The sequence below is a fragment of the Salvelinus alpinus genome, chromosome 6 (genome assembly GCF_045679555.1).
Source record: "Salvelinus alpinus chromosome 6, SLU_Salpinus.1, whole genome shotgun sequence".
NCBI lineage: Eukaryota > Metazoa > Chordata > Actinopteri > Salmoniformes > Salmonidae > Salvelinus > Salvelinus alpinus.
In genome coordinates this window covers 29,180,075-29,204,556 of record NC_092091.1, presented here as the reverse complement: position 1 = coordinate 29,204,556, position 24,482 = coordinate 29,180,075, and the positions used below count along the sequence as shown (strand labels likewise).

The following is a 24,482-nucleotide window of genomic DNA, read 5'->3' as shown; positions in this document are numbered from 1 at the left end:
TTGTAGTTGTCCACATATTCTAAGTCAGAGCCGTCCAGAGTAGTGATGTTGGACAGGCGGGCAGGTGCAGGCAGCGATCGGTTGAAGAGCATGCATTTAGTTTTACTTGTATTTAAGAGCAATTGGAGGCCACGGAAGGAGAGTTGTACGGCATTGAAGCTCGCCTGGAGGGTTGTTAACACAGTGTCAAAAGAAGGGCCAGAAGTATACAGAATAGTGTCGTCTGCGTAGAGGTGGATCAGAGAATCACCAGCAGCAAGAGCGACATCATTGATGTATACAGAGAAGAGAGTCGGTCCAAGAATTGAACCCTGTGGCACCCCCATAGAGACTGCCAGAGGCCCGGACAACAGACCCTCCGATTTGACACACTGAACTCGATCAGAGAAGTAGTTGGTGAACCAGGCGAGGCAATCATTAGAGAAACCAAGGCTGTCGAGTCTGCCGATGAGGATGTGGTGATTGACAGAGTCAAAAGCCTTGGCCAGGTCAATGAATACGGCTGCACAGTACTGTTTCCTATCGATGGCGGTTAAGATATCGTTTATGACCTTGAGCGTGGCTGAGGTGCACCCATGACCAGCTCTGAAACCAGATTGCATAGCGGAGAAGGTATGGTGGGATTCGAAATGGTCGGTAATCTGTTTGTTGACTTGGCTTTCGAAGACCTTAGAAAGGCAAGGTAGGATAGATATAGGTCTGTAGCTGTTAGGGTCAAGAGTGTCCCCCCCTTTGAAGAGGGGGATAACCGCAGCTGCTTTCCAATCTTTGGGAATCTCAGACGACACGAAAGAGAGGTTGAAAAGGCTAGTAATAGGGGTGGCAACAATTTCAGCAGATAGTTTTAGAAAGAAAGGGTCCAGATTATCTAGCCCGGCTGATTTGTAAGGGTCCAGATTTTGCAGCTCTTTCAGAACATCAGCTGACTGTATTTGGGAGAAAGAGAAATGGGGAAGGCTTGGGCGAGTAGCAGAGGGGAGGGCAGTGCTGTTGACCGGGGTAGGGGTAGCCAGGTGGAAAGCATGGCCAGCCGTAGAAAAATGCTTATTGAAATTCTCAATTATAGTGGATTTGTCGGTGGTGACAGTGTTTCCTATCTTCAGTGCAGTTGGAAGCTGGGAGGAGGTGTTCTTATTCTCCATGGACTTTACAGTGTCCCAGAACTTTTTTGAATTTGTGTTGCAGGAAGCAAATTTCTGCTTGAAAAAGCTAGCCTTGGCTTTTCTAACTGCCTGTGTATATTGGTTTCTAGCTTCCCTGAAAAGTTGCATATCACGGGGGCAGTTCGATGCTAATGCAGAACGCCATAGGATGTTTTTCTGTTGGTTAAGGGCAGTCAGGTCAGGAGAGAACCAAGGGCTATATCTGTTCCTGGTTCTAAATTTCTTGAATGGAGCATGCTTATTCAAGATGGTGAGGAAGGCATTTTTTTTAAATATCCAGGCATCCTCTACTGACGGGATGAGATCAATATCCTTCCAGGATACCTCGGCCAGGTCGATTAGAAAGGCCTGCTCGCTGAAGTGTTTCAGGGAGCGTTTGACAGTGATGAGTGGAGGTCGTTTGACCGCTGACCCATTACGGATGCAGGCAATGAGGCAGTGATCGCTGAGATCTTGGTTGAAAACAGCAGAGGTGTATTTGGAGGGCAAGTTGGTTAGGATGATATCTATGAGGGTACCAGTGTTTATGGAATTGGGGTGGTACCTGGTAGGTTCATTGATAATTTGTGTGAGATTGAGGGCATCAAGCTTAGATTGTAGGATGGCTGGGGTGTTAAGCATGTTCCAATTTAGGTCGCCTAGCAGCACGAGCTCTGAAGATAGATGGGGGGCAATCAGTTCACATATGGTGTCCAGAGCACAGCTGGGGGCAGAGGGTGGTCTATACACAATGAGATACTGTCTGCTGTGATTTATAAGTATCTTTCATACTAGTCTTAACCTTGTGACCCATTCATTACATCTGTTGCTTGTCATGTAGACTGAAGGGGGTGTATCTTGGCTTTAACCTCTAATTCCTCCCAAACCCGGATCCGGGAGCACCCCCCACAGTAAAAAAGCTGACTAGCATAGCCTAGCATAGCGTCACAAGTAAATACTAGCATCTAAATATCATTAAATCACAAGTCCAAGACACCAGATGAAAGATACACATCTTGTGAATCCAGCCATCATTTCTGATTTTTAAAATGTTTTACAGGGAAGACACAATATGTAAATCTATTAGCTAACCACGTTAGCAAAAGACACCACTTTTTTTACTCCACCAGTTTTTTACTCCATCAGTAGCCATCACTAATTCGACCAAATAAAGATATAAATAGCCACTAACCAAGAAACAACTTCATAAGATGACAGTCTGATAACATATTTATTGTATAGCATATGTTTTTTTAGAAAAATTTGCATATTTCAGGTATAAATCACAGTTCTACATTGCAGCTGCAATCTGAAATAGTGCCGAAGCTGCCAGAATAATTACAGAGACCAACGTCAAATACCTAATTACTCATCTTAAAACATTTCTGAAAAATACACAGCGTACAGCAAATGAAAGCCCAACATCTTGTGAATCCAGCCAATATGTCAGATTTTTTGAGTGTTTTACAGCGAAAACACAATATAGCATTATATTAGCTTAGCACAATAGCCAGAAACACAAGCAATTTACCAGCAGCACAGGTTAGCGATCGTAACAATACAGCAAAAGATATATAATTTTTGACTAACCTTGATATACTTCGTCAGATGACAGTCCTGTAACATCATATTACACAATGCATATAGGTTTTGTTCGAAAATGTGCATATTTAGCAGCACAAATCGTTGTTATACAATGTGATCAGTGGCAACAGGTCATGCATTCTGGCCGGCGCCATCTTGGAAAGGCACCTAAGTTTACGATTATTTATCGATTAGATTTACTAAAAAATACAGGTTGGACAGCAAATGAAAGATGCATTAGTTATTAATGCAACCGTTGAGTTAGATTTTTAAAATTAACGTTACTAGACATACAGTGTGCGTTACAGCCAGACTAGTGCCGCAATAATGGCGGACAAATGCGTTTACATTTTTCCACATAAATACGGAATAACATCATAAATAGCTCTTACTTTTGGACGAGCTTCCATCAGAATCTTGGGCAAGGTGTCCTTTGTCCAAAAGAATCGTTGCTTGGTTGTAAAACGTCGTCTTCAACTTTGGAATTAGCAGCTAACAATAGCTATGTGGCCACAACATGCCCAAATCCCCAAAACGCAATACTAAGGAAATTCCGAAAATAGCAATATACTCGCATAAACTGATATAACTCGGTTTAAAATAACTTCCTTATGATGTTTCTAACACCTATATCGAATTAAATTACAGACGGATATAGCTAAGGCCGATAACTGAGCGTTTCAAAATGCCATCTTGAGGTCTTGCTTTGCGCAATGACGAACGACGAAAAGAGAGCTCACTTCGTTCCTTGGCCTTTTATAAGCCCTGAGAACTACGTAGACACTCCATTCCACTTCTCATTGGTTACTGACATCCAGGGGAAGGCGGGTGCAGTTCATGTCGACCCATAGGATACATACAGAGCTTTAAACTGATCTGAGAACAGAGCCTCGTTTTCAGACCTTCGCAGTTCCTGTCATGAATTTCGCTGCAGAAAAAGTTCTGGTTCACCCACAGACATAATTCAAACGGTTTAAGAAACTAGAGATTGTTTTCTATCCAATAGTAATAATAATATGCATATTGTACGAGCAAGAATTGAGTACGAGGCAGTTTAATTTGGGAACGATAAATGTCCAAGTTGAAACAGCACCCCCTGTAGTGTCAAGAGGATAAAAGACCTTTGTACTTTTGTCTCGGGGCTCTCAACGAATCATCTGAGGGTGACTCGTCGAACAGCCATCATTAACGTAGAGCACTCAATCAATTCACTTCATATTTGTGTGTTGTATTGACCTGCTCCCTTATAAATAAGTAAAAAAAAAGATTTTGTTTAAGTATAACTGTGACTTGTGTGATAAGTTTGTCTCTCCTCATTTGATAGTAAAGAAATTAACCACCACGCTTTCTGTACAGAAAACTGGACCAAAAAAAATCAGCTAGAAAGCTGAAATAAGACCTATATAATCGACCAATGCAAGCAACACCAGAGGTGGAAATAGCAGTCTGAATGCAAAATGCATTTGGAACACAAAATAGCCATTCCAATTTTTTATGCAATGACATGTGTGATATTGTGATTTCACTGTTAGATGGCACTTGTTGACAAGAATAACCACTCTCTAATCTATGCATTCTAAAACAGAAGGGTCTTCATGCCACAGGCTTGAAGCATCATAGTAGAGTAGCTAAACTACCACATTTTACTAAAATGTTCACTTTGTGATAAAAGCACCAATTTGGTACAAAGGTAGATTTCTGTATGCTGAAAATATTTACATATGGAGTCACCTCAGATTTGGCCCCTTGGGAGCGTGGGAGCCATTTTTCAAAATGGCCCCCAACGAACACTATTTTACAATTCAGAAGAACTGCTTTCAGGTAAAGACACCAAATGAGTTGCAGTAGAGCTAGATTTAGTTTTCTAGATAAACTAACAAAATTTGTCACAGAGTTAGATTTATTTATGATAAGGAGCCAACACATATTTTGAAAAGGAGCCAACACAGATTTGGCCCCTGGGGACAATGGCAGCCATCTTTGAAAATGACCACCTGTTTGTGACTGGACCTATATACTGTGTGTAACTGTTAAACCGTTTGGTTTAAAGGATATCCAGGCCAAGAAGTATAGGCCATGACTTTTAAAAGTCAAAGAAGTGTAGACCATGACTTTTTGTAGATTATTGTAGGTTTGTAAAATAGTGGTATAGTCTGCAGCTATTTAGTATGATGGCTGCCATGTCTCCCAGGGGCCAAATCTGTGTTGACTCCATATCTAAATCTTTTCAGGGTACATAAAACTACCTCGGTGCCAAATTTGGTGTGTTTATCTCAAAAATGTCCTTCAGAACAGTAACATTGTATTTACCGACAGTGGCCATTTTGTAAGATAGCTGCCACGGCCCCCAGGGTCCAACTGTATGGTGGCTCCATATCTGAATGTTTTCAGGCTACATAAATCTACCTCTGTGTCAAATTTGGTGTGATTGTCTCGAAAAAGTACATCTGAACAGATAACTAGCACTACCGTCTGCAGCCATGGCCTCCAGGGCCCAAATCTGTGGTGGCTCCATATCTAAATCTTTCCAGGGTCCATTATTCTAACTATGTGACAAATATGGTGCTTTTATCTCAAAGCAGTCCTTCTGAATTGTAGAATAGTGTTACAGTCTGGGGCCATCCTGAACAATGGCTGCCATGCCCCCCAAGGGCCAAATCTGGGTTGGCTCCATATCTAAATCTCTGTCAAATTTGGTGCTTTTATCAAAAAAGTTAACAATTTATCAGCTTAACTGCCCACTATCACAGGATATCCTGAGTGACAGAAATAAAAAGTATTGCAAATGTGACACGTAATTAATAAATGCAAGTATCCTAAAATAAATATTAAAACACCCTTCATTAGTGAAAAGAACACAAAAAAATCTAAATAAAACCAAGACAACATTTTCAATCTCTTGGTAAAACAATGGATTACTCAAGTGTATTTGGCCACTTTAGATTTTATTCATTTACAATAATTTACATCAGGGACGGGCAAGTGGTGGCCCACAGGCCGTGAATAAAAAATTATAATAATACATTTAAAAAAAAGTATATATATATTTCACTTAGGGCCCCCAAAAGGCTGGGGTTTTGCATAGCCGCTGTAAGTACGGGTGCTGAAGGTGCTGCAGCACCCCCTAAGAATCCCCCTAAAAATTTGTGTCGCAATAAAAAACTATTGAACTATTTTTTCTGTTGCATTATTTATATAAATTATAATACGATTGGGGTAGGTGAGAGAAACAAACATGGGATATTTATAAATGGGGTCATTCTGCATGGAGAGCTCGCAGTGCACTCGTGCTCTTCTCTATTTAGATGTGGGGGTTTGGAGTCGGACATATGCTCTGCTGTACAATAGACAGTTTAGCTTGAATTAAGTCGGGTCTCCTCGCCCTCTCCGTCCCTCTCTCTCTCTCTGTCCCTCTCCCTTTTCTCTTCTCTCCCACTTGTGGTGGATATCAAGTGACCTGGTATTTGGTATTTTATTAGGATCCCCATTAGCTGTTGCAAAAGCAGCAGCTACTCTTTCTGGGGTACACACAAAACATGAAACAGGACATATTTCAGAACATTAATAGACATCAGCTCAAGGACAGAACTACATTATTATAATTGTTTATTTATTTTTTACAAAAGGCACACGCAGCCTACAAATAAATACATACACACAAAATATCTAGCTCAAATTGGGGAGAGGCGTTGTCAGGTGTTGCTTTATCAGAATTTTTTAACCATGTTCGCAGTTCACTTGAGCAATATGAGATGGAACGGAGTTACATGCAATAATGGCTCTATATAATACTCTACGCTTTCTGGAATTTGTTTTTGCGGACTGTGAAAATACCTATCTCAGAGCTGTGTGTAAATTGACTATGCAAACAATTTGGAATTTTCAACACATTAATGTTTCTTATAAAAAGAAGAAGTGGTGGTCTGTCTCTGCACAACTCTTAACCAAGAGAGACTAGCAAGCATAGTACTTCTATCAGCCCTCTGATTAAAATGAAGAGCAAGACGTGCCACTGTTCTGGGCCAGCTGCAGCTTAACTAGGTCTTTCCTTGCAGCACTCAACCACACGACTGGACAATAATCAAGATAAGACAAATCTAGAGCCTGCAGGACTTGCTTTTTGGAGTGTGGTGTCAAAAAAGCAGAGCATCTCTTTATTACGGACAGACCTCTCGCCATCGTTACAACCATTGAATCTACATGTTTTGATCATGACAGTTTACAATCTAAGGTAACGCCAAGTAATTTAGTCTCATCAACTTGATCAACAGCCACACCATTCATTACCAGATTCAGCTGAGGTCTAGAACTTACAGTAGAGAATGATTTGTACCAAATACAATGCTCTTAGTTTTAGATATGTTCAGGACCAGTTTATTACTGGCCACCCATTCCAAAACAGACTGCAACTCTTTGAGGGATAACCCCCTTTTTTTCAAATTTTCGCCTAAAATGACGTACCCAAATCTAATTGCATGTAGCTCAGGCCCTGAAGTAAGGATATGCATATTCTTGGTACCATTTGAAAGGAAACACTTTGTGTAAATGTGAATCGAATGTAAGAGAATAACACAATAGATCTGATAGAAGAAAATCCAAAATGCAACAGAAAGGTCCCACCATCACTCTTCTTTGGAATTCTGATGGTGTCCACAAGATGGCAGCAGTGTATATGCAAAGTTTCAGATGGATAACTTGAAGTATGAGCAAACTACATGACAATGAGTGTGAAGTCACCCAGGTACATTTGGGCAAATCGTGAAGGAGACATTTACATTCATATTACATTTTTCTGCAAGAATATAATCAAATCTGTATACTTGGACTTTGATTTAGCTTTTCCAGTATTAGTAGCCATATTACAAGTTCAACATTTGCACAAAAAAAAACTGTTTTCATAAGGGTTCAGTGACTTCATTAGCTGTGGTTGCTGATGTGTATATGGTTGAATCATCAGCATACCGTTGAAGTCGGAAGTTTACATACACTTTGTTTGGAGTCATTAAAACTAGTTTTTAGTTTTGGCAAGTCGGTTAGCACATCTACTTTGTGCATGACACAAGTAATTTTTCAAACAATTGTTTACAGACAGATTATTTCACTTAAAACTCACTGTATCACAATTCCAGTGGGTCAGAAGTTTACATACACTAAGTTGACTGTGCCTTTAAACAGCTTGGAAAATTCCAGAAAATTATGTCATGGCTTTAGGCTAATGATAGGCTAATTATCATAATTTGAGTCAATTGGAGGTGTACCTGTGGATGTATTTCAAGGCCTACCTTCAAACTCAGTGCCTCTTTGCTTGAAATCATGGGAAAATCAAAAGAAATCAGCCAAGACCTCAGAAAAAAATTGTGGACCTCCACAAGTCTGGTTCATCCTTGGGAGCAATTTCCAAACGCCTGAAGGTACCACGTTCATCTGTACAAACAATAGTATGCAAGTATAAACACCATGGGACCACGCAGCTGTCTTACCTCTCAGGAAGGAGACAAGTTCTGTCTCCTGGAGATGAACGTACTTTGGTGCGAAAAGTGCATATCAATCCCAGAACAACAGCAAAGGACCTTGTGAAGATGCTGGAGGAAACAAAACTAATCCTATTTCGACATAACCTGAAAGGCCGCTCAGCAAGGAAGAAGTCATTGCTCCAAAACCGCCATAAAAAAGCCAGACTATGGTTTGCAACTGCACATGGGGACAAAGATCGTACTTTTTTGAGAAATGTCCTCGGGTCTGATGAAACAAAAATAGAACTGTTTGGCCATAATGACCATCATTATGTTTGGAGGATAAAGGGGGAGGCCTGCAAGCCGAAGAACACCATCCCAACCGTGAAGCACAAGGGTGGCAGCATCATGTTGTGGGGGTGCTTTGCTGCAGGAAGGACTGGTGCACTTCACAAAATAGATGGCATCATGAGGCAGGAAAATTATGTGTATATATTGAAGCAACATCAGTCAGGAAGTTAAAGCTTGGTCGCAAATGGGTCTTCCAAATGGACAATGACCCCAAGCATACTTCCAAAGTTGTGGCAAAATGGCTTAAGGACAACAAAGTCAAGGTATTGGAGTGGCCATCACAAAGCCCTGGCCTCAATCCTATAGAAAATTTGTGGGTAGAACTGAAAAATCGTGTGCGAGCAAGGAGGCCAATAAACCTGACTCAGTTACACCAGCTCTGTCAGGAGGAATGGGCCAAAATTCACCCAACTTATTGTGGGAAGCTTGTGGAAGGCTACCCAAAACATTTGACCCAAGTTAAACAATTTAAAGGCAATGCTACCAAATACTAGTTGAGTGTATGTAAACTTCTGACCCACTAGGAATGTGATGAAAGAAATAAAAGCTGAAATAAATCATTATTTCTTCTATTATTCTGACATTTCACATTCTTAAAATAAAGTGGGGATCCTAACTGACCTAAGACAGGGAATTTTTACTGAAATTAAATGAGTTTAATGTATTTGGCTAAGGTGTATGTAAACTTCCGACTTCAACTGTACATTAAAAAAGTAATATTTTAAATGCACATGTGTAATACCATCCTTCTTTTCTACATGTATTTAAATTTGTTGGATGTTGCAGTTTTGCTAATTGTTATTTATTTTTCTTTGATATGGTGCAATATTCTATTATGCTGTTCAGATTGTATTAGTTTTGAATGGTTTGATTTATATGCACTTCGTTTATATACATTAAAAAGTTATACTTTAAATGCAAATGTTTAATAGCTATTAATAGCATTATTTTTCATAACAAACCAATGCATTTTTAAATACATTGTGGTTAAAGGTAGAGTATGATTTCATTTAATTAGAATTGTTTTAACACCAATCATAGTAAAACTATCGCAAACGGTTTGACCTGAAAGAATTACAAAACATAAGAAAAGAAAAAAAGCTGGCTCTTTTTGGTGAGCTGAGCAGAACGAGCCGGCTCACTGAAAAGAGCAGGAAAACCCATCACTACCTATGAGCTTGTGATTTATTTTTAAAGAAGCCAATTATCCTCGATTCCTAAGTGGCTTAGTCATGCTTTCTGGTGAAGTATTTTATTTATTTCTGTATAGATAGGAGTAGTTATATAATTTTGGCAATTTTATTTCCATTTACTTCCCTATTGGACGCACCGCTTTGCCATTTCTCTTCTGTTCTGTTGGTTTTCATATTAACTTTCTTTCATTGTCCAGATGCCAAAGGCACATTCCTAGTCATATTAGCAACCCATCCTAGTTGTCGCATCTTTAGATTCAACCTCTAAGTTTCTAATAGACATTTTCATCTTTGTCATATATGGAACCGCTATCAGGTGTGGGGTTTAGAATGGTTTTCCCACAAATTGCATTTTGGCAAATGTTTGAAATTTAAGTAATATTGGCTGCTTCATTACACAAATTGCATTTTCTGTTTAGATATATTACCATAATCTAAATGTGATTCCTGTCATTCTGAGCAGTGGGTGGAGGCCCTAATCCTAACCAATACATATGGGTCGGATACATTTTTCAAATGGTCGGAAATGTATTCCGGCACCACATTTTCTTAACTGGAAACCCTTATTCCTAGAGATACAAAGATGAGTCTTATATATCTGTACCATTATAATGTTTGTGACAGCATGGCCAGTGCCATTGAAGCCAGCTCCAATTTGAAGTAGTACCTTTTCTTCTTCACAATTGGCTGATCCCTCCTGATGACCCAGTTGAAAATGACTCCAACAGGGTCACCAGGAGGGATCAGCCAATGAAGTTGGAAGTCCCACCCAGTAGACAATATTAAAACGGTGGAAGCCCTCAATGGCGCTGCCCATGCTAATACAGTCTTTTGGCCACTAGTGGCCTCTATCATTCTTTATGGCTTACATCCTATCGAAACTGTCGTCTGGTGTGTTTGGATAGACTACTAGCTATTAGCCAATGCCATGGGAAGCAAGGTTAGGAATTAAGCTAGCTAGCCTGTTATGCTAGTGTCGACAATAGGGTCAGTTGGTTATATCTGGAGTACTTCTCCTGTCTTATCCGGTGTCCTGTGTGAATTTAAGTATGCTCTCTCTAATTCTCTCCTTCTCTCTTTCTTTCTCTCTCTCGGAGGACCATGCGTCAGGACTACCGGGCATGATGACTCCTTGCTGTCCCCAGTCCACCTGGCCTTGCTGCTGTTCCAGTTTCAACTGTTCTGCCTGCGGCTATGGAACCCTGACCTGTCCACCGGACGTGCTACCTGTCCCAGACCTGCCGTTTTCAACTCTCTAGAGACCGCAGGAGCGGTAGAGATACTCTTAATGATCGGCTATGAAAAGCCAACTGACATTTACTCCTGATTATTATTTGACCATGCTGGTCATTTATGAACATTTGAACATCTTGGCCATGTTCTGTTATAATCTCCACCCGGCACAGCCAGAAGAGGACTGGCCACCCCTCATAGCCTGGTTCCTCTCTAGGTTTCTTCCTAGGTTTTGGCCTTTCTAGGGAGTTTTTCCTAGCCGCCGTGCTTCTACACCTGCATTGCTTGCTGTTTGGGGTTTTAGGCTGGGTTTCTGTACAGCACTTCGAGATATTAGCTGATGTACGAAGGGCTGTATAAAATAAACTTGATTTGATTTGACAATAACCGTTTAGCTAGCCAGGAAGCAAAATATTTGTCTAGCTGGCCATGGCAAGCAAGGTTAGGAATTAAGGCTTAAGCTAGCTAGCTTGTTATGAAAGCAATGTTAACTGTTTAGCTAGCTAGTTAGCAAAAATATTCGTAACGTTCCTTATCAAACACTATTTTCCACCACGAGGTGCTAAATGCTAATCCCGGATGTTGTGCATCAACATAATTTGTTGTGCATCAACAAGCATTTCGCTACACTCCCATTAACATCTGCTAACCATGTGTATGTGACCAATAACATTTGATTTGATGTATGTTTCTAATCTTTCCATGAGGGCATTTACCAGGGCCGGCGTTGTGGGTAGGCCTTAGGGGGCCTGGCCCGCCCTACCGTACCTCCTTGCCCTTCCAAATAAAAATATTGAAATAGTGATCATTTATTTGACCGAGATGCGCGCCAAAAAAAAGTAAGACGCATCAATCTCAGATAAAGCATCCGATCGAGCGAAACAGCGTCCCTCTGTCTCAGTATGTGTAGACCATGTATCTGATGCTGTCTGTACAAAAATAGTATGGCATGACATACAGTCATATGAAAAAGTTTGGGCACCCCTCTGAGGCGGCATAATAATTTACTCTGTCGTCACAGAAAATGATCACAGTGGCATGCCATTCATTTTCTAATAAAAGCTGAGTACTGGGATATTGTCCAGACAAAGATTTTTAGTGTAGCAATATTAAATTGTATGAAATTAAATCAGATGTGAAAAATAGGTTATGCAAAAATGTGGGCACCCTTGTCATTCTGTTGATTTGAATACCTGTAACTACTTAGCACTGATTAATTGGAACAGACAATTGGTTTGGTGAGCTCATTATTAAGCCTTGAACTTCATAGACAAGTGCATCCAATCATGAGAAAAGGTATTTACGGTGGCCAATTGCAAGTTGTTGTTCTCTTTGACTCTCCTCTGAAGAGTGCCAACATGGGGGCCTCAAAACAACTCTCAAATGACCTGAAAACAAAGATTGTTCAACATTAGAGGAAGGCTACAAAAAGCTATCGCAGAGATTTAAGCTGTCAGTGTCCACTGAGGAACATAGGGAGGAAATGGAAGACCACAGGCACAGTTCTTGTTATGGCCAGAAGTGGCAGGCCAAGTAAAATATCAGAGAGGTGAAGGATGGTGAGAACAGTCAAAAACAGCCCACAGACCACCTCCAAAGACCTACAACATCATCTTGCTGCAGATGGTGTCACTGTGCATCGTTCAACAATTCAGCGCACTTTGCACAAGGAGAAGCTGTATGGGAGAGTGATGCGGAAGAAGCCTTTTCTGCACACACGCCACAAACAGAGTCGCTTGAGGTATGCAAACACACATTTGGACAAGCCAGCTTCATTTTGGAATAAGGTGCTGTGGACTGATGAAACAAAGATTGAGTTATTTGGTCATAACAAGGGACGTTATGCATGGCGGCAAAAGAACACAGCGTTCCAAGACAAACACTTGCTACCCACAGTAAAATTTGGTGGGGGTTCCATCATGCTGTGGGGCTGTGTGGCCAGTGCCGGTACTGGAAATCTTGTTAAAGTTGAGGGTCGCATGGATTCCACTCAATATCAGCAGATTCTTGGGAATAATGTTGAAGAATCAGTCACAAAGTTGAAGTTACGCCGGCGCTGGATATTTCAACAAGACAACGACCCAAAACACTGCTCAAAATCTACCCGGGCATTTATCCAGTACAATGTTCTGGAATGGCCATCCCAGTCCCCAGACCTGAATATCATTGAGAATCTGTGGGATGATTTGAAGCGGGCTGTCCATGCTCGGCAACCATCAAACCTAACTGAACTGGAGATGTTTTGTAAGGAGGAATGGTCCAAAATACCTTCATCCAGAATCCAGACACTCATTAGAGGCTATGGGAAGCGTCTAGAGGCTGTTATTTTAGCAAAAGGAGGCTCTACTAAATATTGATGTGATTTTTCTATTGGGGTGCCCAAATCTATGCACCTGTCTAATTTTGTTTTGATGCATATTGCACATTTTCTGTTAATCCAATAAACCTCATTTCACTACTGAAATATTACTGTGTCCATCAGTTATTTGATAGATCAAAATTAAATTGCTGATCCAAACACCCAATTATTTATAAATGGAAATCATGGAAATTGTCAGGGGTGCCCAAACTTTTTCATATGTATTGTTTCTGGCTATACAGGATCAGATACATGTGCTACATATAGTAAGACAGAGTGGCGCTGTTTGGCTCGCTTGAATGCTTTCTCCGGTGAAGAGATTGCCTCACTCTTGCCAAAATCTCTCCAGAATACCCCTAATGCATTTTTATCGGCATATAATGCAGACCTAAGCTTGCAGCCTGCCTTTGGAACAACTGCCATTGTTAGGGCAGAGACATGAGCATCTCGTCATTGTATACAGATCTCTGGTTTCAGCCTCATGCGAATTGGAATGGACAGTTGGCTTCCCCTTAATTTTCCAAAATTAAATGACTCCTTTCAAAATACTTCACCAGAGAGAATGATTTAGCCACAGAGGATCATTAGCTTCTTATATATATTTTTTCTGTGGATTGTTTCAAATCACTAGTGCATAGCCCTCTGCCTATTTGGGAAGCCCGCAATTTGGGCAGAGATTGTGGCAATAGGCCTAGCTGATTAAGTTGCGGCTGTCTGTAAAAAGCATCTAAAATGAGTGAAGATAATGGGTCTTTATAATTTAAAATGTTGAGACAAGGGGAGGGGTGTGTGGTGAAGATATGCCACCTCACTCTCCAGAATGCATGCACTCAGCTCTTCAGCTGTCGCCCGCACTTGCGCTTTGATTGTATATTTATTATCAATGTCACCAGTAGGCCTAGTAAATGTACCGTTACTCCTCTGTCATTTGGTTACATTAATTTCTGTTAATGCATGTATTAGTTATTTAGCCTACCGTTCTCATTATCGGAGTGGAAACTTTGTTTGCAGAAGTTCACAACCTGCTACAGTTGTGAGAACCAAGTTTTGGTTTATTTCATAATCATTTACGAGTTGTCATTTTCATTTGTTTGGAGTGCCCCATGTGAGCATGGGTCTGGTTTCTCTCTAGGAACATAGAGGGAGCTTGCACGCCTGAGCATGGATAGAAGAAGGCCTACCAGACCTGCTGCCTGCATATGTAGGAAAGTGGCCATTTGGGATGTCGGATTTCTGATTGTCTTAACTCACTACGTCCAGTAATGATGAATGAGAGTCTGAGTTTCTCATTCATTTTTTGTCTCTTCACCTCACAGTAAGTCAAGTCTCTTTTTCTTTTATCCTTTGCGAATAGATCTTCACAGTATTTGAAAAATATTTCCAACACTCTCCTGGCCTCGATAATCACCAAGCCTCGGTGACAAACCTATCATGATCTGATGATCCCATATATCCAGTGGAAACAGCTGTCTGGCAACTCTAGGGAGACACACGGAGTAGAGGGATTAATGTTATTTGAAAGAACTGGAATTTTCATCAGGATATCTTCCGTTTTTATTTGTCGGCTTTTGGCCTATGTATTTTACTTAGGTGACGATGGACGCTATAAGGCCTACTGCTGCTCTGGCCTATTTATAGCTTAGTTCCATGCGCTCATTTCTTTAGCCTCCAATGGGATCACAGTGTAGACCATCAATGTCTCCATATGGCAGAGGCTGGTGCTTTCACCTTAGTTTAATCTTTACTTTTATCATTTTTAATCCAGATTATGATTAACCACGTGACACTGATTTTGAAGAAACGATATTAGTCAAATTAAACTGTTCCACGAAAGTGCACATAAAAAATAATCAAAACTCGCAGGCAGGTCGGTAGAAATGGTAGGATAAATTGTAAACCCCATGGGGAAAAAAACATGCCCGCCTATGGAAATCAAAGGCCCATCCAAATGATTTGTTCTAATGCCGGGCCTTCACCGAGTAGATTGAGAGGAGCTCATGAAACTGAACCACTGCAAACCAACATAGGCAGTAGAAGAGTTGCCAGAAGATAGACTCTACAGTAACGCTTTTTTACACCGAGCTGTATTGAGGTCGGAACGCAATCATGGTTACATTAAGACGTCATGGAGCCGGCGCGAGATATGGGTCGGAAAAGATACCTCAATGCAGGGATAGGATATGCCAATGTCCTCCAAATTTTACCTTCATTCATACCGCTCCATCGAAAAGATTGAAATACTGCTAGTTTTCCAGAAAACTGACCTTTTTTGTCCTCATGCTAGCAAGCAGTAGACACCGCAGCCATTTTGGAATGGCATTGTCAGTGTATCAGCTTATTCTTCAACGAGACATGCTACGCATCTTGTGGTGCCCCTTAGACACTAAAGTCAAGGGGAAATTGCATACCACGTGCTTGTACAACATTTTACAAGTCTTTGATAATAAATGACTAACATTTCAGAGTACATACATGTTTTACTTGAAAATATGAAATACCATTTACAGGTACAGATTAATGTTTTGTCTAAAGCACAAACACAAGTGTTAACAAAGCCATAATCTATCAATCAGACTGCTTTGCTCTTTCACAATGACTGTTTATCAAATGTGAACAAGATGCATCAAATTAAAATGACAACCTACGACAAGTTGTCACATTTTAAGAGACTTGCATGGCCAAAGGCACGACTGCAATTTTTGCCTTGACACAATCTGACAAACTGGTATGCATTGTAGAAAATGTCTCATGTAGATGATGTCGTGGGAAGGTCCATATGTTTCACTCAAAGGTTGAACCTCCTTCTGCAGACGTCATTTTCATGTCGCTGAAAAGTGTAAAAGCAAATTTAGTAATTATTTAGCTACCAAAGAGGATCTGCCCTGATTCTGCCATTCACACTAGTCCAATATCGCAAATCAGTGATGCAGCGGTAAAAAATGGATAAAAAAAAAAAGGTGTGTAAACATTGATCACCCTTCGCAGGGAGTAAAGTAACACTACCTTTGGCTATTTTCAAGGTATTTTTCCTGCAAAAAGTGGGTCAACACAAAAGGTGCGCAAAAGGCATTTACACCACTGATCTCAACTTCTCCTCCAAAACCAAATCACACGAGATTTGGTTATGGGTTGCAGAGATGAGGAATTATTCAAAATTGAGCTGCACACCTTTACTCCCACAGTACTATTGTAAAAGGTTTACTGTTCTACTGCTTTTGCTAAACGAGCAGTCACTATCAGTTTCAATTGTTCCACAATCAAAGAAAAAAACAGGACTGAACAACTCACCTTGAGAACCCACTCATATTCCCCAAACTTGGAGTCAAAGGTCCCTTTCTGTAATGATCGGAGTTTCAGAGTGAAGCGTGGTCCCAGCTCTTGAATGCCGACTCTCTTCTCGTTCTTAAAGATGTACCTTTGGAGAGTACAAGGGCATTGACATGTTGTGGACCAATCTATAAGCCCATCACTCAGATCCCATTAGAATGGGAAACAACGATGGCCTGACAACACTATGCAAAGAGAGCAGCAAACACGCACACCTTTGGCCGACATATCAAATTGTGTAGGGAATATGAGACTCGTTCCAGTCGCATTGACCCGGACATACATTTTATCTCTATACATTGTTGAAAAGAGAAGACTATTAGCTTTAAAATGATGCATAACTTGTGTATCAATCCTTAAAATGTTGCGCAGCAGAGCTAATTACAACAGAGGTATCCCTGATCAGCTGTTCAGAGAAATACACCCCTGAAGTCAGTTAGTTTTAGCGCAGCGCCGTTTGCATGCTGGACATCGTAACGCAAGTGTCACTGCAGAGTACATTATGTCTTATTTGGCATAAATTATTAGCAAGGAAGCTACAGGTTAACAGTTTGACAAGATTGTGCGCTAGCTAGTTGGTTAATATGTTTACAAATGAGTTTGTGGGTGTGCTAGCAAGCTTGTCAGTTGATTGTTAGCTAGCCAATGACTCGTTTTGAAAGGTGGATCTTGTCATCGGAGACATTTAATCGATTAGGGTTGGCTAGAAAATATGTTTTAGTTAATTATGTTTTAATCCAAAAACACACCATGCCAATCATTTGATAAAATGTGATTTTTTTAATGCTTATGAACAAGCGGGACTGAAAATGATAGAGCACGTCACATACATAGTTTGGAGAGTATTTGAATATTGGGAAGACCTCGCCGAGACGTATAAATTATGCAAGTGTCGAATTTACAATGCAGATATTAAAAATACATCTGCAAGATGTCTTGCCAATTAGCAAACGATGTTTAAACTGCATTTCCCCGATGTATCCTTCATACATCATGCAAAACATTGGGCAGAAGTATGTGTGCTATCATTATGCGAATGATTTCTAGGCATTCTAATGAACATTCACCTGTGGAATCTGAAAAAGATGAAGTCTCTCTGGTTGTGGAAAGTGGCGACTTGGCGTCCCACAAACTGGGGGTCGTGAGGGAAAAGGGCAGCAAAGAGTCGTCCCATGCTGTGGCCCAGGCGGGTGGTGAAATTGTTGAGGATCACCTCTGGGGAGTGTTCTGTCGGGTCCTTCCCTCGCCTCTGTAAAAGGGTTTTCTTTCAGTATTTATATTCTCACAATGTATACATTTTCCAGATCCATCCCTTAAGTGAGCAGAATTTCTGCTTAAAGAATGCCAGACTCATTCGAATCATTTTAAAGCACATAGATACAACACTAAAACATTCAGTCTGGGATTGATACATTTTGGGAATTTTAAACGAATTATAGCTACTCATTCTTAAAATAATAAAACCTGGAAATACCTCATGAGCTTAGTACAACTGTCTTACCCCATCAGAACAATGTCATTGTAAAAAAACACATGGACTGTCAGTTCTTGTATCTATCGTATCTAGTGTGCCGTTTATAAAATTGAGAGGTTACATTTACCCAGCCCCATCCCCCAGAGAATGTTATTACGCTATTATCCCTCAGCTATATATCAAAATAAGTGGCGGAGCATCGGGTTTGTTGTTTTTCAAATGACATACTGTAGCTCTAAGTGAAACATTGACATGTCTGTTTGAACAGTTTTGAAATGTCTTGCCTTCATCTCCTTCCGCAGTCGGACACTGCTGACTTTGAAGTGTGCAGTAGGCCCATCAGGGAGGTGGCAGAGAACCATACCATCTTAGTGTTGTGGTGAAGGAAACAGAGACATCTACAAGGGACTTTGTATTATTACTGACTCCAACTGCAACTCTCCACCTCGAGGTGGGCGGGGCAACTTGAAACAGGACTTAACTGTGTGCCAGGCTGTTAGGACTGTGATACTGAAGCCTGGTCTGTGACTTAAAAGCGAGTGCATGTAATAAAAACGCAGACCAACAACAGCATTAGAGTACGATAAGCATCCTGCTTCATTAACAGTCAACATATTCACAGTCGCAATGTCCCTGTTTCAGTCAGTCAACCAAAGGATACTGGGCACCTTACGATCTTCATTGATGACCAGGAGGTATGTGAAATCTCTGGCTATACACTGGGGAATGACTTTCTTGAGTGCCAAGCCTCTTCTGTAGTACACGTGTGCGTCGGGGATGACTGTGGCCAGCTGGTTGCAGAACCTCACGGTCCTCTGAAAGACAAAGCAGAAAGCAGACAGTTTTGTAATAACTACCATAAAATGTTACTGTATATCTGATTATTTGTTAGAGAATATTAAGTGACGAATGATCGCCCAGCCCTACATACAGTATTGGTCTCCTACATTCCAGTGCGTCAATAACCGTCTACAGATATCAGCCTGAGCTAGATTCACTAGGTCTAATCTTTAGAAGGACTTCTTCCCTTTGTTTGGAATTTTAGGTGATTTACATAGATCAGCCAATGAGGCAACATGAGGTAATATTCTATCAACATTTTTTAAAAGATCTGTTTGATATACAGGTTCTCTCTAATTTATGCTTTGGCCACAAATATGAGTCAACAACATTAACAGAATATGGACTTTTAAAAGTGAGATTTTCACTGGGTAGTTACTTTAATATGATAAAGCAGGAGTGGCCAACCCTCTTCCTGGAGAGCTACCAGGTACACAGGCTTCCCCCCCATGTATTGACACCTGAACCAGCAGATATGCTAGATCAGCATTAAGGAGCCTACAGCAAGGGAGCGGAAAACATCAGCCAAGCCCTCTACAGTTGATAAAAAAATATTTTTAAAGAAAGCGGTCCAGCGGCAAGGGGAAAAAGTTCAAGTGTGTTTAACTGGACTGGCAGTGAAAGATTCTCCGCTCGTGCATGTGGTTGACAACTGCTGTCCCTCCCGGTGCCGCTGCTGACGGGGGGTGTGGCAAATTTGACGCCGGCTTTATATAGAAACCAATGGAGGCGGCTGCATTTTATTTTCTGGAGTGTAAGCACCTTTAGAGCGAAAGCTTGCAGAAGGTATCACCCCCGTGATATCAATCTTCTGAGATTCACAGCAGGACTGAAATAAATAACAGCACCGTCTCCGGGCGCTGTTCTAGTCCACTCACCCCTCTAGGTCTGTCCGATGTGGTGATGAGGACTTTGGGGTTGGTCAGCCGGTTGAAATAGGCCGAAAACTCATCAGTTCCCTCATCAAAGGCAACCTGCAATGGAGAGTATCTGAGTAATGTGCAACATCAAAACACTATACTGTAAAGGCACGAGATGACATCAAACAGCTCTGCAGAAAGACAGTACCTCTTCATCTTCAGGGTTAACAGTAGTTTCGTCGTATACCCTCTGGTTTTCTATCGTCTTTGGAACTTCCTTTGGGGGAGCCTACATTGGAAAGGTAAGAGTCATCATCTTAATATCAATTATGTTTAGGCCTACATCTTGGAATTCTTTGGTCTGTCAATAACGGGCTACTCTTATAGTCTTTCTGCTCACAGAGGACTCTAACAGTTGTCTCTATTCATTTACAGATCAGTGGGACCAAGTGATGTCATAAGTGTTGCAGCATCCAACCTACTTACCTTGTCACCTAGAGCATCCCTCTCTTTTTTCTTTTTCTTCTTCATTGCCACCTTTTGCTGAAATTAAATTTAAAAAACACCATGTTACATGGTTACACTAAAAGACCGGAATAGATATTCTCGTCCAGTTCCAACTGGTAAGACTTTCCACCGGGGGGGCAGGTATAGCGTCGAGGTTAGAGTGTTGCGCCAGTTACCGAAAGGTCGCTGGTTTGAATCCCGGAGCCGACAAGGTGAAAATCTGTCATTGTGCCCTTGAGCAAGGATCTTAACCCCAAATGCTCCAGGTGCGCTGGACAATGGTGACCCTTGCCGTGATCCCATTCCCTGCGGGTGTCTCAGGGGGAGTTGGAATATGCAAAACGCACATTTCCATTACACACTTGTATAAACAAGACAAATAAGGACGCACCTAATTGTTATTATTTGTTATTATTTATTCATGGCTAAAATATGAAGGGAGAGTGCAGACACACCATGTGTTTTTCAAAACAGACCTTCCTCCAATGAATGTTGCATTTTTTACAAGTGGTGTTTATATTTTTATAAAAGGGTAACACCAGTGACATGTAATTGAGGGACAGCTATTCCCTGTAAATAATTTTTTATATTCGTTTTTTAAGTAGTCCACGAAATAAAGCTAATACTTTAATTTGCATTATGATATTTAAAGTGTGGGGGGGGGGGGAATGATTTAACATGTCAGTGACGTTAAACCTTGACTCATGACCAGAGGGACAAGCACATTTCATGCTACTGACCGGATTGTACAATATATTACAATTTTTTTGTTGCCATCTAACGGCCTAACATATATTTTATAAAAAGAAACATTGTAAAGTTGATCAGACATTTAAGTGTTCTTAGTGGTGGTTACGGCGGGGACTGGTAAGACACTATTTTCGTAGATGACCCGACTAAAGAAGTAAATAGAGAACTTTCAAGAATTATGAAGTGGGAACACATGCATGCTAAACGTTCATTACCTTCCGTTTCTCCTGCTTCAGCTTCATGAACATGAGGTGTCTGCGTTGTTTATTTTTTATTTCAGACACACTGAATGTGGGGGGAAACGAGAATTCTGCTGGCGCATCCACATGTTCTGGCTCTGTTTTCTCAATCATGCTTTCGTTACCATTTTCATGTGGAGGCTTTGGCTGTTTCTTTGGCTTCTTAGTCTTCTTTTTCGTGGGTTTATCCTGTATATCATGCTCTTCTACGACGTCCATGTTGTCAGCTGAATGTATATTCTTTCACGTGTTCTGTCCAGTACTTCCGCCTTGCTTCCTCATGTAAAAGGAAGTTACGTTCAGTAGAAAAAACGAAACGCCCTGCCCTTTCTTCTTCTTTTGAATAATGGGGGTTCACAACAATTATATGTGCATTCGCCACCTACTGTACAGGTGGATCATTTTTATTGTTATTATTTATTTCACCAGGTAGGCCAATTGAGAACAAGTTCTCATTTACAACTGCGACCTGTATAATAAGGATCCAAAAATAAAAACATTTGTGGTAAAAAAATGAATAAAAAATATCATACAAACTATCAGTAACAAAATGTTAATTAAGCTAAATCAGCCTCCTTTTCTGTTTTAATCATGTCCCTACACAGGCTCAGAAGGATCCTGTGATGATGGGACATCTCCTGGCAACAGTCCTTGCAGTGCTTCTGCCGTTAAGTCTTGGAGGCCCAAAACCTTCTCGGCTGCAGAGATGATGTCCAGCTTCTTGGACACTTGTGCAGTACAATTAATAACTGTGGCTATATATGCCACAAAATCCACCTTCTTAACAATAAGTGTATCCAGATCACTTGATTGGCGTATAACACCGGCAACTGGTTGTGATGCATCCACCGCCATATCTTCTGCAGAACTGTGGCCTCTTGCCCCTTCAACTCTCTTCACCAACTCCACATAGGAGATATGCTGTACAGCCCTGATCCTTGACACCTCAACCTCTTTCACCCTAACAGGGCACTCAGGGAATTCGGAAATATGATCTCCACCACAGTTGCAACATTTTACATTCAGACTCTTTAATAACATATTCCTTCCGTCTGCAAACACTTGACACATGGACAACGTTTTTACATTTCTTGCATTGCATCGGGTTTTGCACGAACGCTCTTACGGCGTACAGTATCTTATATATCCCAACTTTACATAGGGTGGTAAATACCCAAACGTCAATAATACAGATAAACTTTGCTCCTTTTCCCAATTCTCCATACGGGTCAAGCAACGTGCATTAACTACTCCTGGAATTTTTTGCCTAAGATATTATCACTGTCCAGAGATAACACCTTTTACCGGTGTCCTGCTCCGAAAATCAAAGCTGTCCACTTCATGCGTCGATAATTCCGCGCTCCTGTTGTTCTTTAGACACACACAATATCAACATCATACCACTCCTGTCTACTTTGACTGTATTCACTTTCCCCAAAGCTTTCTTCCCCATCCTCGTGACTTCACAAGGGTTTCCCAAATAAGCATTCTTATCGGGAAACAAATGTACTCCAACAAGCAACGAGTTATCAGACTAAAAATGTTGGGCTCAAAACAGGTGGGGCTCTTTTGTACACTCAGTGATCCCCACGCAAGGACTAACAATCCATGACATCCAACAGATAGTTCACCACATGACATTGGTTGTTAACATAATTGATGTTCATAAACAATTGAGAAATAAAACCTTATATTTGGGCATATGATGGAGACATACAGATGGGAGCTTTTTTCATTGATAATATTTCACGTTCTATTTTAATCACGGCAAATTGCCTACTATGACAACTAGGCAGTTCAGAATGATAGGGCTCTGGAAGTTAGTGCAATTGCTTACATATAACAATACAAATGACTGTTTACAAGTATTGTGACATGATGGTGGGTAAGTGAGAAACAAAACAAATGATTGATACAATGAAGACAGTTATGCATGTCCTGTCTATAAATCCATAGAAATTCTTATATTTTAGTGTCTGATTTCCTGAGAGCATTAGTACTGTGTTTCTAGACCTATCCAACTAAACAGCTATACATAGAGACTGCTAAGGGTATAATATTTTTCAGCAGCCGCTGTTTCTTATTTAAAGACACAATACAGGAGAGATCGACATGCATAATCTACTAAAGGCATGACTACCAACAACATTGTTGAAAGTCTTCCGCACAGCTTGGTTCTCTGTGCATATGGCCCCTCCACCTCTGCTCTCCTGGCTAACCTCTCTGTTCATGTCAGCAATACAGGTCCAGTGATACTTGGGCCCGCCGTTGTCACACACACCACTTGCAGTCATCCACGGTGATGCTATACAACTTAACCGAGGGGAGCTGCAGCTTTATCAAAACGTACACATTGTGGGCAATGGTGCATCCTGCCCCAGCTCTTGGCCTAGAGGGCACTCCCCAAATGTTTATACAGAAGACCAGAGATCTACAGGAACAAAAGAGGCACAAAAAAAGATACATGATTGGACTAGCACAAAATGTCAGAAAACAATTCCTTCAGAATTTTACATCAATCTGGACGAAGAACAAATACCTAGGTAGTCTTTTTAGGCTCATATCCAAAAACAATGTCTTACTGTCATCATATTTGCTGTAGTTTACGTAGCTGACAAACCTGTTTCTAGCCAATGATGTCATATTCAGCTGTCGGTACCAGTGCCCTTTCTTGGGATAGCAGCCTCGGTGGACCACACACTGGAGCGTGGGGTAAAATGAGTTGGGGATGTTGTCATACATAAGTAATACTGTATGAGTATACATGAATGTACTGGAGCTGACTAGCTGTGAATACAGAAAATAGTGGGTAAAGATACTATATTTCTTTCTCCAATTTAGCACACCGTCACCATGCTGTAAAATAAATTATATTTAACATGGAACCAAAACACATGTTGATATAAATATTTTAAGGAACCATATAGGCAGTGGTGTTCAAATAACATTGTCAGGAGTCAAACTTGTAAAATCTAGATTATGCTGTTTCAATCACCTACTCAATAATGGTTATGTATTTGTAAACATTACCAATATTAATGAATTCGCTGTATGTGTAGGTCACACAGATGAATGTTTGACCTTTGTGGTATCCACTGTCAGAAGTTGGTTGTTTTAGTTCCTTGAAACTGATGTGTGAAACGCGAGAGCCAAATTCCAGTGTATTTCTC

At 40.8% G+C, this 24,482-nt stretch overlaps 1 protein-coding gene and 1 pseudogene across 1 annotated transcript; both read right to left on the bottom strand.

Annotated features, from left to right (window-relative positions):
• Positions 1-15,772: 15,772 nt before the first annotated feature.
• On the bottom strand, positions 15,773-21,649 carry rpf1 (ribosome production factor 1 homolog). The gene is made up of 9 exons (XM_071406180.1): positions 21,289-21,649; positions 20,303-20,359; positions 20,025-20,105; positions 19,835-19,930; positions 18,778-18,931; positions 18,401-18,483; positions 17,710-17,891; positions 16,604-16,730; positions 15,773-16,142 (listed from the first exon to the last, which is right to left on the bottom strand). The coding sequence occupies exons 1-9, from the start codon at positions 21,529-21,531 to the stop codon at positions 16,101-16,103; spliced, it is 1,065 nt and encodes a 354-aa protein (XP_071262281.1). The 5' UTR covers positions 21,532-21,649; the 3' UTR covers positions 15,773-16,100.
• Positions 21,650-21,909: 260 nt separating this feature from the next.
• Positions 21,910-24,054, bottom strand: LOC139579673 (plancitoxin-1-like; annotated as a pseudogene).
• Between the last annotated feature and the right edge of the window lie 428 nt (positions 24,055-24,482).